The sequence below is a fragment of the Zonotrichia albicollis genome, chromosome 10 (genome assembly GCF_047830755.1).
Source record: "Zonotrichia albicollis isolate bZonAlb1 chromosome 10, bZonAlb1.hap1, whole genome shotgun sequence".
In the NCBI taxonomy this organism is placed as follows: Eukaryota; Metazoa; Chordata; class Aves; order Passeriformes; family Passerellidae; genus Zonotrichia; species Zonotrichia albicollis.
Window position 1 is genome coordinate 24,491,771 of NC_133828.1, and position 13,182 is coordinate 24,504,952.

A 13,182-nucleotide genomic window follows, 5' to 3' on the forward strand; every position below is an offset into this window, starting at 1 on the left:
GCAGGAAAGAAGGAAAACATTCACACATGGAAGGATTAAACAAATTATCAGAGAAAGCTGGAAGTTTGAAGCAAAAAGGCAGGCAAAGTCTGAGCAGTGATGATTTATCTTCAATGCATTCAATGTAACAGAAAACATAGACTTTAAAATCAGAAAGTATGCTTAAAAGTCAAAAAATTATCTGAGTTAATATAAAGTTGAACCATTTTAATGACTAAAACAAAGTCAAGAGTAGAACACTGCCATTCCCAGTCCACTGCTTCCTTCCTCTGGGTTCCTACAGACCATGTGGTGGCACTAGATCTCACCACTGTGCACCCACATGCTCAGTTAGATCAGCCTACTGATTTAAACCATACTGCTAACCATGGGCATGTGGGAAGGTGGGGAGCTTGCTTGCTGTCAGCTCAGCTAGACATCTTCATTCAGGTACACACAACAGGTAGGAGAGACCATGGGACTTCTGGAAGTTTGACAGGATTATTACACTGGATGAATAGAGAGTCCAAAAGAGTAGAAGACAGCACCAGAGTCAAGACAGAGTAACAATTCCTTAAGCTGGTCAGTGAGTGCTCAAATGAGAATTACTTTTATGTCAGTGATAAGGATTACTAGTACTAATGCCAAAAACAAGGAAACAAGCATGTCAGTCAAGGCTTGATGCCACAACTGTATTACACAAAGAAACACTATTTACCCTCCCACTGTGAGTCACTATAAAAGTTAAATATCTGAACAGAAAAATTAAAACAAGTATTAAAAAATTATAACAAGCATTAAAACAAGATACTTACCAGATCTTCAATGTTTCCATAGATGTTTTTTTTCATGCCTGATGCTCGTGTTGCTACCCAGCCTCCCAGTGAACTGAATTCCATGGAGTCTGGTTCGTGGCCTGTACAGAAGCCACTTTCAGCAAGCTAAAGAAAAGAAAAAATACATCCTACAGGTCCTGCCTTAACTTAGTACTCCAAATTCAATGTGCTATACTTGTTTGGGTTGTTTATTTTTTTTTAAATAACTGTCCTTATCACACACCCATTTATGAAAGTTTTATTTTGGATATGTACTTGACATGCAAATTGATTCTGCTTCTACTGTGCATACCTGTGCTACATATCACCCATGATACTCCTTCTCCTGTATTTTAAAACTGAGAACTCTATTGCTCAAAACAAGGTGAAAATTCATCTGCAAAAAGAAGTTATAACTTAAGTAACTGCCAACTTTGCACAAATGCTGCCAATAAATAAGGCACTTAATCTCTTGTTTCTTCTATCCTAATGTGATATGCAGCAGGTCTGCAGAAAATTTGAGCAAATTGCCTGTACTTAATTCTCTCAAGGAGAGATGTGTTTTAATATACAGCCATCTGGTTGGGCTTCCTGTATGCAACACCGTCAACTGCTTGTGATGCAGATCATGCATTCCTGTACATTAAGTAGTCACTTGTTTCTCATTTTTCTGCATTAACTTGGCCTTGCCATCTGCACAGCACCTGAGGTTGACGGGATGCCCTCAGAATCACAACACCACAGCTGTCAAACAGCAAGAACTAAAGGCCAAGCAATCTCACATTAAATGATAACTGCATTAGTGCATTTGAGATAATCAGTGTGCACTGACCAACTGATAACAATCATGTTGAACAGCTGTATTTAAGTATACCATGTAACATGGATCATTAACTATGTTCTGTTGTACAAAGTGGTTCTAACTTAAAGGCTGAAAGTCACTTCTACATCCTCTTTACAGCAATTCATTTAGCTCATGGTTTTCTCTATATCACAGGAACTTGTGGCTTTGTATGTTTACTGGTCATGTGTTAGGAAGGGTGGGTTCATACCACTGCATGTAATTCTTACCAGTTGCATGAAAACACACAAGAATTAAGCTAGAATTCAATGATTTGGACAAGACATGAACAATACCCAAGAAAAATATAAAAAAAAAATACTAGAAATGTAACCAGATAAAAATACCTGTTTTTCCAGATCTTGTCCAACAATGCCAGCTTCTACACAAGCTGTTAAGTTTTTTTCATCTATCCAGAGAATCCGATTCTGTTGAAAAGCCAATTAAAACTAAGAATGAGTGTTTAAGATTTCTGTTTACTTCCTTCTCTAATGCTATAGGATCAACATACTTAGTCATACAATTTACTATTAATACCACTCCAGTTACTACACCAGTGGAAGCTGAGGCTCTTCACACCCTCAAACTGCTACACAACAGGTTTCAATTTACAGTCACCACTACAAGAGACTAACACATTTATCTGTCAATTTATACCAGGGATGTTTACAGAATAAAAAGCAAAAAAAGCCAGAAAGAATTAAATCAAAACTCTTGCAGGAGTCTCCCTCTCACAAGGTATGGGCTAACTAATTATTCAAAGTCAACTATTTCAGCTGCTTCAGTTTCAACATAAATGGCTTAACTGATCTCAGATGCCTATATAAATCAGTTTTTATGCAATAGGGACCTTATATAACATAAAGATAACCATTAAGTGTTTATTAAAATAGTAAAGCTTCAGCAATCAACTGCTCTCAGACACATATATTTTAACTTTGACAATGCTTCCTTTCACCTTGATTTTCTTATTTTCTCTCTTCATTAATGATTACAAGAACTGGCTGGCAGTCATTCAAGACTTCTGAAACTGGTTTTTTTTTCCTGACTCAATGCTTATTTACCCATCTAGCTGACAAAAAACCAAGATAGTAAGAATTAACCACATTTCCCTGCCACACCTAAACCTGACAGAAGTCAAAGCTGTGGGCTATAAATCAAGGAGTTCAAATGAAGGCCCGAGTCACAAGTGACTTGTTGGATTTCATTCTGCATAGACACCTGAAGGGCTTCCTTCAACATACAAGTACCACCTCTGCAGAAAAAAAATCACTTTGTTTAACTGAAGAACCACTGAGTGCAGAAAATGGAGCTAAATCCCAGGTCTTACCTTCAAGGCTAAGGGAGTTAATAAGCTCAGCAAGTACCTGAAGGCAGTAGAGCCTTACATCAAAGATACAGAGCTGTTTCTGAAGCATCTCATTACCAAGTAGCCATAAATCTATTTTAAAAGTACAAAGCTCCTTCATAATGAAAAGATGAAAACTAGCAATAAATTTTACAGAACTTCATTTCTAGACTGCCATAAAGCTATGAACATCACATTCTCAAGATGCTATCTAGACAAAAACCCCAGTTATTTCTTGAAAGTTTATCCTTCAAGTTGATTTATATATATTAGGTCACCTTATCAATCTTTGTTTTAAGTAATTTGAAGTCTAGTGCAAGAACTAGTGAAATTTTCAATAACAACTTCCTCCTAGTCTTTCATTTATCCTCAGATACAAATTCCAATATAGAAGAAGAGGAGCTTTCTCTGAGTTTGATCACTTGAAGCTGCTATAAGGCTTAACAGTGATTTTTTTTTTATTGAATATATACAGGTCATATGAAGTAGTACAGGACTAATATCAGAAAAACAAACTGAAGGAGTACCAGTTTAATAATCATGGTGATAATTAATACTTCCATCCCTACTTTATTGTGGAAAATAAAGAAATGTTATTCTGTAATGATCACCAAAGTAACTGTAGGATGATTTTAAAAAACTAAAATAAAACTTATTTATGAGATCATACCATTTGTGATGTATCCAGGGAGACAATTGTTCTTTTTTCTTCTTCAGGACATTCAAGAGCACTAGAGACACTCGTCCCTCCTGCAAATATGGGAATGATATTCTGTGATCATAAAATTCTCAGGTAGCTTTTCTTCCAATAGAATGCCTCTCTCCCTCCTTTCTGATAAAGAACTGAATAAAGAAAGATCACTGAAGTTAACTGTTTGAGGCTAGTGATTAGCCTCTTAAGGCTGCTCCTTCTCCAGGTTTCACAAAATCAAGGCAGCTGTGGAGCTGAACAATGCTTCAGCAGCACTCCATAACAGATATGACATTCTATGACCATCTCAGCTGCTTCTGTTAAGCTCTGCACAGATCTTTAAAACAAAGAAGGATAAGAAATTACAAAGAAAGCCATTCAAGAAACAGAGAACTATATTTTCTTGACAAAAACCTTATCACAGAATGAGCTCATGAAAGCCAAAACCCCGTGTTTCCTAAGCTCTATGTTAAAACAAGGTAGCTCACAACTCTACTTCAGCAGGCTTAGAGGAGAAGACATCCACAGTGAAAACTGGAAGTCCTTTATGGATTCTTTAGGCTGTGGAGGACACAGATTGTACAGGCCTTTAGCTGTACTCTGTATCTGGAATACTTTCTGAAAACCCCTTCAAACAGGAGTTTCTACTGAACAACACCAAAAAGGAAAATAACATAATTCTGAGGTAGTGTTTTGACCACAATCCCCTCTGAAACTTTGAATTTCAACAGTGCAACAAAAACCCCTAATTTATATAAGTTGTGGGAACACAGCACAAGTAATGAAGAACACATATTTAAATTGAAGACATTTTCAGGAATAACCTTAAACAGTTAGGAGATTTCATCATTTCACTTACCACCAAATGGTATTATGCAGAGATTGTGTTTGCAGGCCAATTCCACAATTTTAACTACATCTTCATGGCAAACTAAAAAAGAACAAACAGTTAAAAACCAGACTTTGTGCTTGTTATTTGTGCTTATTACTAAATACTGCAGTCTCATTAAGCAGCAGCCCCTTTTCCAACACCAGCAAGGAGGACATTTCAAAGGTAGGCAATAAATAAGAGCTGGGCTCAGAAGTATCAGTTATAGAGTAAAGTTTAGACTCAAACAATTCTACATTTGAAGAACTAACTACAGTCTTAGTCTCTTGCTCTACTCATGGATTGAAACCTCTTGCAAATTCTCAGGGCAAGATGGACCACCAAACAGTTAACAATTCATCTAGGTATCTTGGAGAACAAATCACATGTAAAGCTTTTATTGAAAACTGGCTGTCCAATTTATTTTAAGTGAGAAATAAGTCTCTTCTGAGAGATAAACAGCACATTTCTTTCTTCCTGAATGACATTCAGTTTCAGAAGAGGAGTTGCTGATGAAATCTAGTTTTTCAGGATGCATTCTGTACCTGGTCAAAGAGGGAGGTGGAAATGTTTGTGCACAGCCGAGTAAAAGGATCAAAAAAGGGATCAAATACATTGCATACATGAGTTTGTACAAACAGCAAAGAATGAGCAGGGCTAAATAAATAGTTTCCAAACTCTGGCTGCTTCGCTCTTGTCATACAAAGATGTTTTAAATGAAGGTAGTCAATCATTTTGTTTCAGCTTTTGGAGCTACACAAAATAGAAGTTGTGGCAAGTACTGTTCACAGTCACCAGTGCTCCCAAGCACCTGGCCTCAAGTAATGAATTTCATCTTACAGTGCCTCTTTTCATGCTTCCCATATGTGATTTTTTCCTCTAAATAAAGGAAGGAAAACTGAGTAGGACTAAGTTCTTACAAGAAATTTTGAGTTTTTAATGCAGTGCAGCTATCAAAGTTATAAAAGTAACAAAACAGTTGGAAGCATACAACTGAACAGAAATTGACATTTACTTAGATCAAATGACCTTTTAGTTCACTACTGAAGTGAAGTTTGGTTCACACATGGAGTAGTTCCTAGTGACCAGAGGGCACACGACTCAAGTAAAAAAAAAAGCATTTGTATCCTTTTGTTAGACAGAAACAAGCAGGCCTAGCCTATACTCAGACTGCACTGCTCTTTCTTCCAGTCACTGATCTTTTGTAGAGTGTTCTAATAGGATTTACAGGTGTTACACTTTGTTTTTACTAAAGTACAGCATGTAAAAAACCAAAAGTTCTTCAGTGCAAACATTTCACTACCTCTCTAGCATCATGTACACCTTTAGAACCCAAAATTGAGACTGTCATTTTTTGACAACTGCTCTTGCTGAACATACACATTCACATTACACAGTGGTTATTTTAAGTGGTGAATTCATCAGCCAACAAACTTCAGCTATATTTAATAATAAAGTGACTTCACTACAAAATGATGGGATTTCACAGACACAACCAGCAGTCCAGTTGCTAAACAATCATGATTACCATTCATGAGAAAATTCCTTCAGTTTCTGTAAAGATGAGTGAAGCCAGTGAACCAAGAGGCAGTTTGCCCCTGACCAGAAAGCACAAGAGTTTAGTAAACAATGGCCCAGCTCAGAAGGGAGATGATGACAATAAAAACTTACCAGGCCATACAACTATATCAGGAATTCGCTTAAACATTCCTTCCCTGAGTACAAATATCTCGTGTAGGCAGTGGCCTGGAACACAAACAATAAGTTACCATGGTCAGACAAGAAAGTGTTGAAAGCAGCACAGTTATACCAATGAAGTTCTCTTACCATGAGCTCTGAATACCCTATCTTCTGCATCCTGGGAATATGAGATTTTAGTGGCTCTAAGATCCTGAAGAAATTCTTCATTTACAATGGATGGAGGTACATCATTAACATTTAAAGATGCCTACAATACAAGGAAATCAATAAATTTAAGGTAAGTTCACTCTCAAAGTATTTCTGTACAACAGAAATAATAAGAACAGGCTAACACTGACTGATACCCAAACACATCTATTCCATATCAGAAAGACATCAGTTCTTCTTCACATCTTCAACCACCAATCCAGCTTATCCTACTCTGCACACAAGAAGTTTTATTTCAGTGGCACATTCTTACCTTTCTTTCTCCTGATAAATATGGAGAAATACATGAGCTTATGAATGCATATTGAACAAATTCTCTTTTTAAGACTTCCCAAGGTACCAGAACACATACTAAAGCCACTACACACTGCAAATTCTTCTCCTTACAGTTACGCTTTCACTAACACACCTCCCCTCTATGTCCTGAGATTTAAATGCAAATTGGACCAAAGCCTAATCAGAAGTCCAGAGCTAGGCAAAACTAAGATTGACTGATATATAACATAACTGGCATGCATTAAGCAGACCTCACCTGTAACAAAGATCCCATAAAACCCATGTCTGAGTCACATACACAGAGGTGTCTCCATCTAAAGTCCCCAAGAACAACATCTGGGAAAGGTGTTCTTCTTTCCAAGAATCTACACAGGACATTCTGACTTACCAACAGACCTTAAATCAAGATTCTGTAAACCAGAGGGAAAACCTCTGCTTAGGATTTTCTAACAGCCCATTCTTCCAGGTTCTTCCAACAGACGTCTTGTCTAGTACTCTTACAGCTTCTCAAAGTGTAGACACAACCACTTAATTCTCTTTTCTGAGCTCCACTTCCAATTACTGGGCACATAAGAATGTAGTTCATGTGTCAACTTTTAAAACCCACTTAGAGAACAAGAATTCTTTACATGATCCAGATTAAAAAAAATATTTTGCAGACATTAAGTATAAGATTCTTATGTGCTTTGAAGATTCCAAAAAATCATGCCTTTTTTTCTCCTTAAAAATGGAGCAAATATGAGTAATCTCCCTAAAGGAATATGTCTTCTATCACAAATGGCCTCTAATTAAAGAGTTCTTTAATTAGATAAAAAGCTTGTCTGATGACCAAAATATAACTTCTTGACTTCAAGTCTTATTGCAAAAGAAAATGTTGGTCAAGAGTCTTATTTCCTGTTAACTGAATCCATCAAGTCTGAGAGCAGAACTGAAAGTGTTTTTACCACCATGTCTTTTATTTTAAATACACTTTTAAAAATCACGGCTTTAACAAAAATTAGTTAGAAGAGGGCACTGCTTTCACACTTCTTCCATGCAAGCCTTGCTGGAAAATGAACTGACCCACCCCAAAGAGAAGAATGTGCTTGCACTTTTGCTGTAAAGCTCTCAGGAAAGATTCCAGAAAGAACTCATTTACAGCCCTACCATCAAAAAGTATTGTGCAGTAATGTCCCACCTAGTCAAAGAAATTGAAGACATCTCTTTGGCAGGCCCTACCTATACTTCGTGACAAATGCAAACACAGAATATAACAAAATAGAATTCACTGTGCTTTCCTCTTCTGAAGTTGGCCTTCTACAAAATGTATATTCCCAATAAAGTTTTCTTTCCTAGAACAGAGTTTTTCCTATCTTTGCTCTACACAATCTTCAGAGCAGCTACTACTTTTTGCCAATATATGGCAAAACCAGCAGCAGTCTATTCTGAACAGGTTGAGTTGTGAGAGTTCATGAAGGTAAGATTTAAAGTTATCAGCAAAGTGATGGAGTGTCCACCTTACAAAAGCTATGTAAGTTTATGGAGAAATTAAGAATACTGACAGGAATCATTCAGAAAGAAATAGCTGCATGAGATGTTCATTAGCAATAGCTGGCATCTTTCACAGGTTCAAGGGGATAGCCAAAAGTTTGCATTAGAATTTTCATGTGGAACATATGACAAAGAAAATGCAGTTTTAACAGTGATTTGACTTCTAGAAGAGCATATGTGGCATCCTGACTTGCTTTAAGGATAATGCTATAATTATTGAAATAAGGTGTCAGACAGCTCAAAAAAAGCCTTTTCCCTCAATATATTCATCTCGTCATCTACAAACACAGAAGCTGAAATTAGGTGCTGGTAAGTGAGAGGCACTCCATTACTGAGACACCTGGATTTTAGGAGCCAGTCACAGTAAACGTGATGTAAATCTGGTGCTGAACTGCCGCTCTTCCTATTCTGCTCTTAATGCACATTGACACAGTGCTGCTTGCTAGCCCAAAGAACTCTGATAGCAACACAGGAAACATAAGAAACAAATGGGTACCAAATAAAGATCTTCAAATAATTTGTTTTAAGAAAAACCCTCACAATCTGTATTTACATTTTAGATGTCAAACTTTTTTTTCTTAATGGATTTCCACAGACAGAATTATTTCATATCAAGTTGAACACTAAGTGCCTGAAGATCTTTGTTGTCAAGAGCATGAACTACTTAACAGCTATAACAATTCTTTGCAGATGGTTTTAAGCATCTTGATTTTTATAACTTTTCCACAAGTTTTTTAATCTTTAAGTTTTAATCTCCAAGATTAAAAAGTTAATATTTATCTATAAAAATCTTATGCACAGTGACAAACAAAAATGTATCTTTATTTATTTTCATAGGACTGAAATATCTTAAAATTCGCACCCTGAAAAGCTAGTCAGGAAACCTATGTGAAATAGGTCTAAACTGCTCTCTATGTTAAATTTGGTCTGAAAAAATAAAGAGCATCAACAGATCTTGAAGATCACAGAAGCAGGTATATTTACTGTTATTAATTAAAACACAAAAGTCACATGCAACAGGGAACCCTCCAATCTTACATGACAAAGGCAGGAGGAGATGGCACAGGAAGACAAATGAACCAAGAGATGGCTTCCCTACTGCTGTTCCTGCATCTGAGTTTCTTCATGCTTAGGGGAGAGGAGAAGTTGAAAACCCAGCATTGCATGGCAACCTGAAATACACCTTGGAGTGATGACAGCCATGAAAATGAGGGACCTGCAGCAGTATTTGAGATTAGCTATGAGAAGTCCAGGTATAGATTGGACACTCCAAAGAGTCCTATCCCATATCAAAGTAGGCAGCCTGTTTCACATTACAAGACCATTAAAACCAGAGGGACACAACATAACAGGAAAGCACTCAACACTGCTGGCAGATATCCTGGGCAGCTGGTCTGCAAGACATACTGTAGAATCAGGGTATTATTAAAAAATATGTGCTTGTCCTGCAATTCTGCTTTGCTCTGTCCTTTCTCTGCATGTAAAATGGGAATAACAGTTCTCTAGACCTCTGTTCACAGCAAGTTAAAGTGGCTGCCATTTAAGAGCAACCCTGGTCAACAAAAACACATCCAGATGAATTCTTCAAAGTATATTTGCAGGTGGAGATCCTGTAATCCACAGCAGATGAAATAATGCCTTGATTAATAGAAGACTGAAAAAACACTTAGGTTTTCAGGCTCTATGATATTACTTGCTTCAAACTTGAACTCACTCAAGAGATGGGAAGAACCATTACCCACAGCAGGGTTGCTACGGTCACAGTACAAGCACAGCCTGCTTCCAATACTGCCTTAGCAGCTATCTAGTCAGGAACCTGCAGCTTCAAAGGGATTCTAATCAGGGAGCCAGGTCTCCTGGCTCTAACTTAAGTTACTCTTTCTAAAAAGCAAAGTATGTATGACTTCCAAAACCCAGAACACTGGCAATGTGTTATTTTTCTGAAAACATTCATCTTAATCTTGAGTATCCTGGTAGTCAGTTTTCAGCACCCAGACATATAATAAAAATTACTGTCAAATAAGAACTTTGACATCTTTCAACACACCAAAAACACATCACAGTTTAACTTCCCTGTATTTTGTATCTCTGTTATCATGAATAACATTAATGTTGTATAAACAATTTCCTCTGAGCTAACAGTTTCTACAGTCTTGAAATGCAAGCTACAGGCAGGACAAAAAACTCCCTGTGTTGGAAACTTTCACTTCAATAAATGTACTACCAGTTATCCTGAAACCACAAGTCATGCTAAGACACAGAAGGTTTCAAATAGTAGTTCTACACCAATTTTTTTTTCCCCAAAAACTCTGAAGTATTAATACACTATATTTAAATCAAATATGTGTGACAGCTGAATCATCTTTAACAGTGTGGTCTTGATTATCACCAAGACTAATGTTCAAAGGAACTGGTTCAGCTATTTACTTACTCTAGAGGTAGTTTTGTGCTCCAGACTTGCTCCAAAGGTTTTTTCTATCCACTCCTTAAAAGTTGGTAATACCATACCACCTAATCTGTACCTGAAAAGTCAATATTACATAGGGTCATTTTAAATTAAAAGAATATATGTCAGATACACTTCTTTCAATTTTATGTATGCACAAACAGAAGTTTTAAATGAAACTCTTTACCTACAAGCCTGCAAGGCTTCTGCACATTCATTTTTCATGCAACTGTGTATTTCATTGTATTTAGCTGCTCTTTACTTCACACAGAATCAAATCATTTGTCAGCATGGTATAATTTGCTTTGGCCATAAGGCTTTTCAGTTATCCCACCCCACCACTCTTTAGAAAGGTCTCTCCCTTGCAGCAGTGTAGAGAGCAGCACCCAAGTTCACACGCTGGTTACAGACAGAGGACACACTGCAATGGAACAGCAGTCTCAGACACACAAACCCATTTCAGTACACCTTACACTTCCAAGGAAACAAACAGTATTAGAGTTCCCCCTTCATCATCAAAATGCATCAGAATACATCAAGCACTGTAAAATTATTTCCAGCACAAACTGTCTGGCAAGAGCTAGCCATGTGACAAATGCAGACTTAGAGACAAGGGACAGAGGAGCCAGTTTTGACCATGTGCACCACATGTGAAAACACAGAAGGCTGGGAACTGAAAACACTGAAAACAGCAAGAAACTACTGCTACTAATTGTATACATATACACACCTTCAGCATGTTTATGTTTGTGTGTTCAAAAGTATTCCCAGAAGAGAGAAGAAATAAGATCTTCCTTTGATATTAAGAGCTTTTAGCAGCTGAGAATCCTTACCATAGTCATCACCTGGGTCACTGCATTAGACCTAACTGGGTCTTCCCTCTAACATCACTCAGTCAGTGTAAATCCAGTTATGACCCTGTCCTTCACAGCTGGTGCAACCAACTCTACAATTGAGTCACCTGTTACACAAAATGATCAATTCCTGTTGTTTCCTCATCTCAACTACCCCTCCAGCTCTTCTACTGACAAACCTCCTGCTCTAATCCTAGAATTAAAAGGCAACAATCTTAACTCAAGCTAGACTCTTCAACATGGAAGAGAGTATTCAGTCATTCCTCCTATAACAGTTGTTATTATTTCATCAAACTCATACAAAAATTAAGTCAATTTTTTGAAGAAGAAAGTGCAATAAGCAATGAAAGTTTAGTATATTTGCATCAAGAGTTTGCAGGTCAGCTTGGTGTGTTTTCTTCTCCAGACCTACTTCTTAGTATTGCCAAACTATCATTACAGCTGGATTGCGAGGGTAACCTTAATCACTTACTCAAAGGACAACTAAAACTATCAGAAACCCCAAAACTTTTAAGTTCAAGACACAGACAGAAGTCACAGCATAGAAGAAGTTAGTTTACTGCAATGCATGACTGATCAGGAAGCAAGCTTTGTGTGCACACACTGAGGGTGCCAGAAGCCCCCCAAAAACCACCTGCCACAGACACACTCCAAAAAACAGCTTCAGTTGCTCAGACTAGCAAGTACCATCTATCCCTGTGGAGATGGCAGAGTCTATAACAAAAAAGATCATTTGACACATGGTCTGTAGGGAAAGCCAACACAACTTTCATAAAGGTGAATCCTGTTTCACTAACCCTTGGGAGTTTTATCAGGGTGTAAAACCAGAAGGTGAATAAAAGGGATACAATGAACATGAAATCCCACACTCCTTTATATTTCCACAGGTGCTCATCCCAAAAGTTATTTAAGAAAATACACTGCTACAGTACTGAAGAAAAGGTTCTTCTACGGGCTGAAGGATAACATAAGTTTAAGTTAAGAAGCAAAGGGCAGGGTTTATTGATCACACTGATAGGAACTCAGGACCTTAAAAAAAAACTAAGCAGACAAAACCCCATGGAAGTTAAGGTAATTGGAACAGCTGAAAGAAAAGCATTACTGCATGTTTGGCAGAATCCCACTGGCAGTCAGTATCATGGCACCTTCACTGACCACAGTGCTATGCATTATCTGGGCGGGGGTAAGAAAGAAGAGAGTTAATCTCTTTCTGCTGCTCTGTAGAAAACTGCTGTATCCACACCTTGAGTGCTGCACACAGTTTTTGTCCTGTCTCCAGAAAGATCTAGTGGAGCTGGAGAGGGTGCAGAGAACAACTGTACAGACCAAAGGGCCTTACAAGCAGAGACTGAAGGGCCCCAGACACCACAAGCAGGGAGACAAAATGCAAGAGAGGATATAACTGAGGCTTATAATCAGTAACACAGTAGGTAGGCTGAAGAACTATCATCCACCTAGTCCTGCAAAACAGTAAGGGATGCTTGTTGCAAAACACAGGTACTGCACACAACCAGAACTCAAGCTTGCTGCCACTGGCTGCTGCATAGGCAGGCAGTATGAGCAGACTTAAGGTTATTAGACAAACTTATGGACAACAGACCTGTTAGTGGGTGCTGAAAGGATGAG

At 37.7% G+C, this 13,182-nt stretch overlaps 1 protein-coding gene across 2 annotated transcripts in view; it reads right to left on the reverse strand.

The window, feature by feature from the left end:
• The window catches only part of AGPS (alkylglycerone phosphate synthase), a 50,095-nt gene that overhangs the window by 24,906 nt on the left and 12,007 nt on the right, over window positions 1-13,182 (reverse strand). For both annotated transcript variants that reach the window (XM_074548438.1, XM_005484104.4), the window contains exons 3-9: window positions 10,688-10,778; window positions 6,370-6,490; window positions 6,214-6,288; window positions 4,534-4,605; window positions 3,654-3,733; window positions 1,983-2,063; window positions 795-920 (exon numbers count right to left, since the gene is read on the reverse strand). In XM_074548438.1, coding sequence (XP_074404539.1) covers window positions 795-920; window positions 1,983-2,063; window positions 3,654-3,733; window positions 4,534-4,605; window positions 6,214-6,288; window positions 6,370-6,490; window positions 10,688-10,778 — 646 coding nt within the window. The remainder of the gene's footprint in view (window positions 1-794; window positions 921-1,982; window positions 2,064-3,653; window positions 3,734-4,533; window positions 4,606-6,213; window positions 6,289-6,369; window positions 6,491-10,687; window positions 10,779-13,182) is intronic.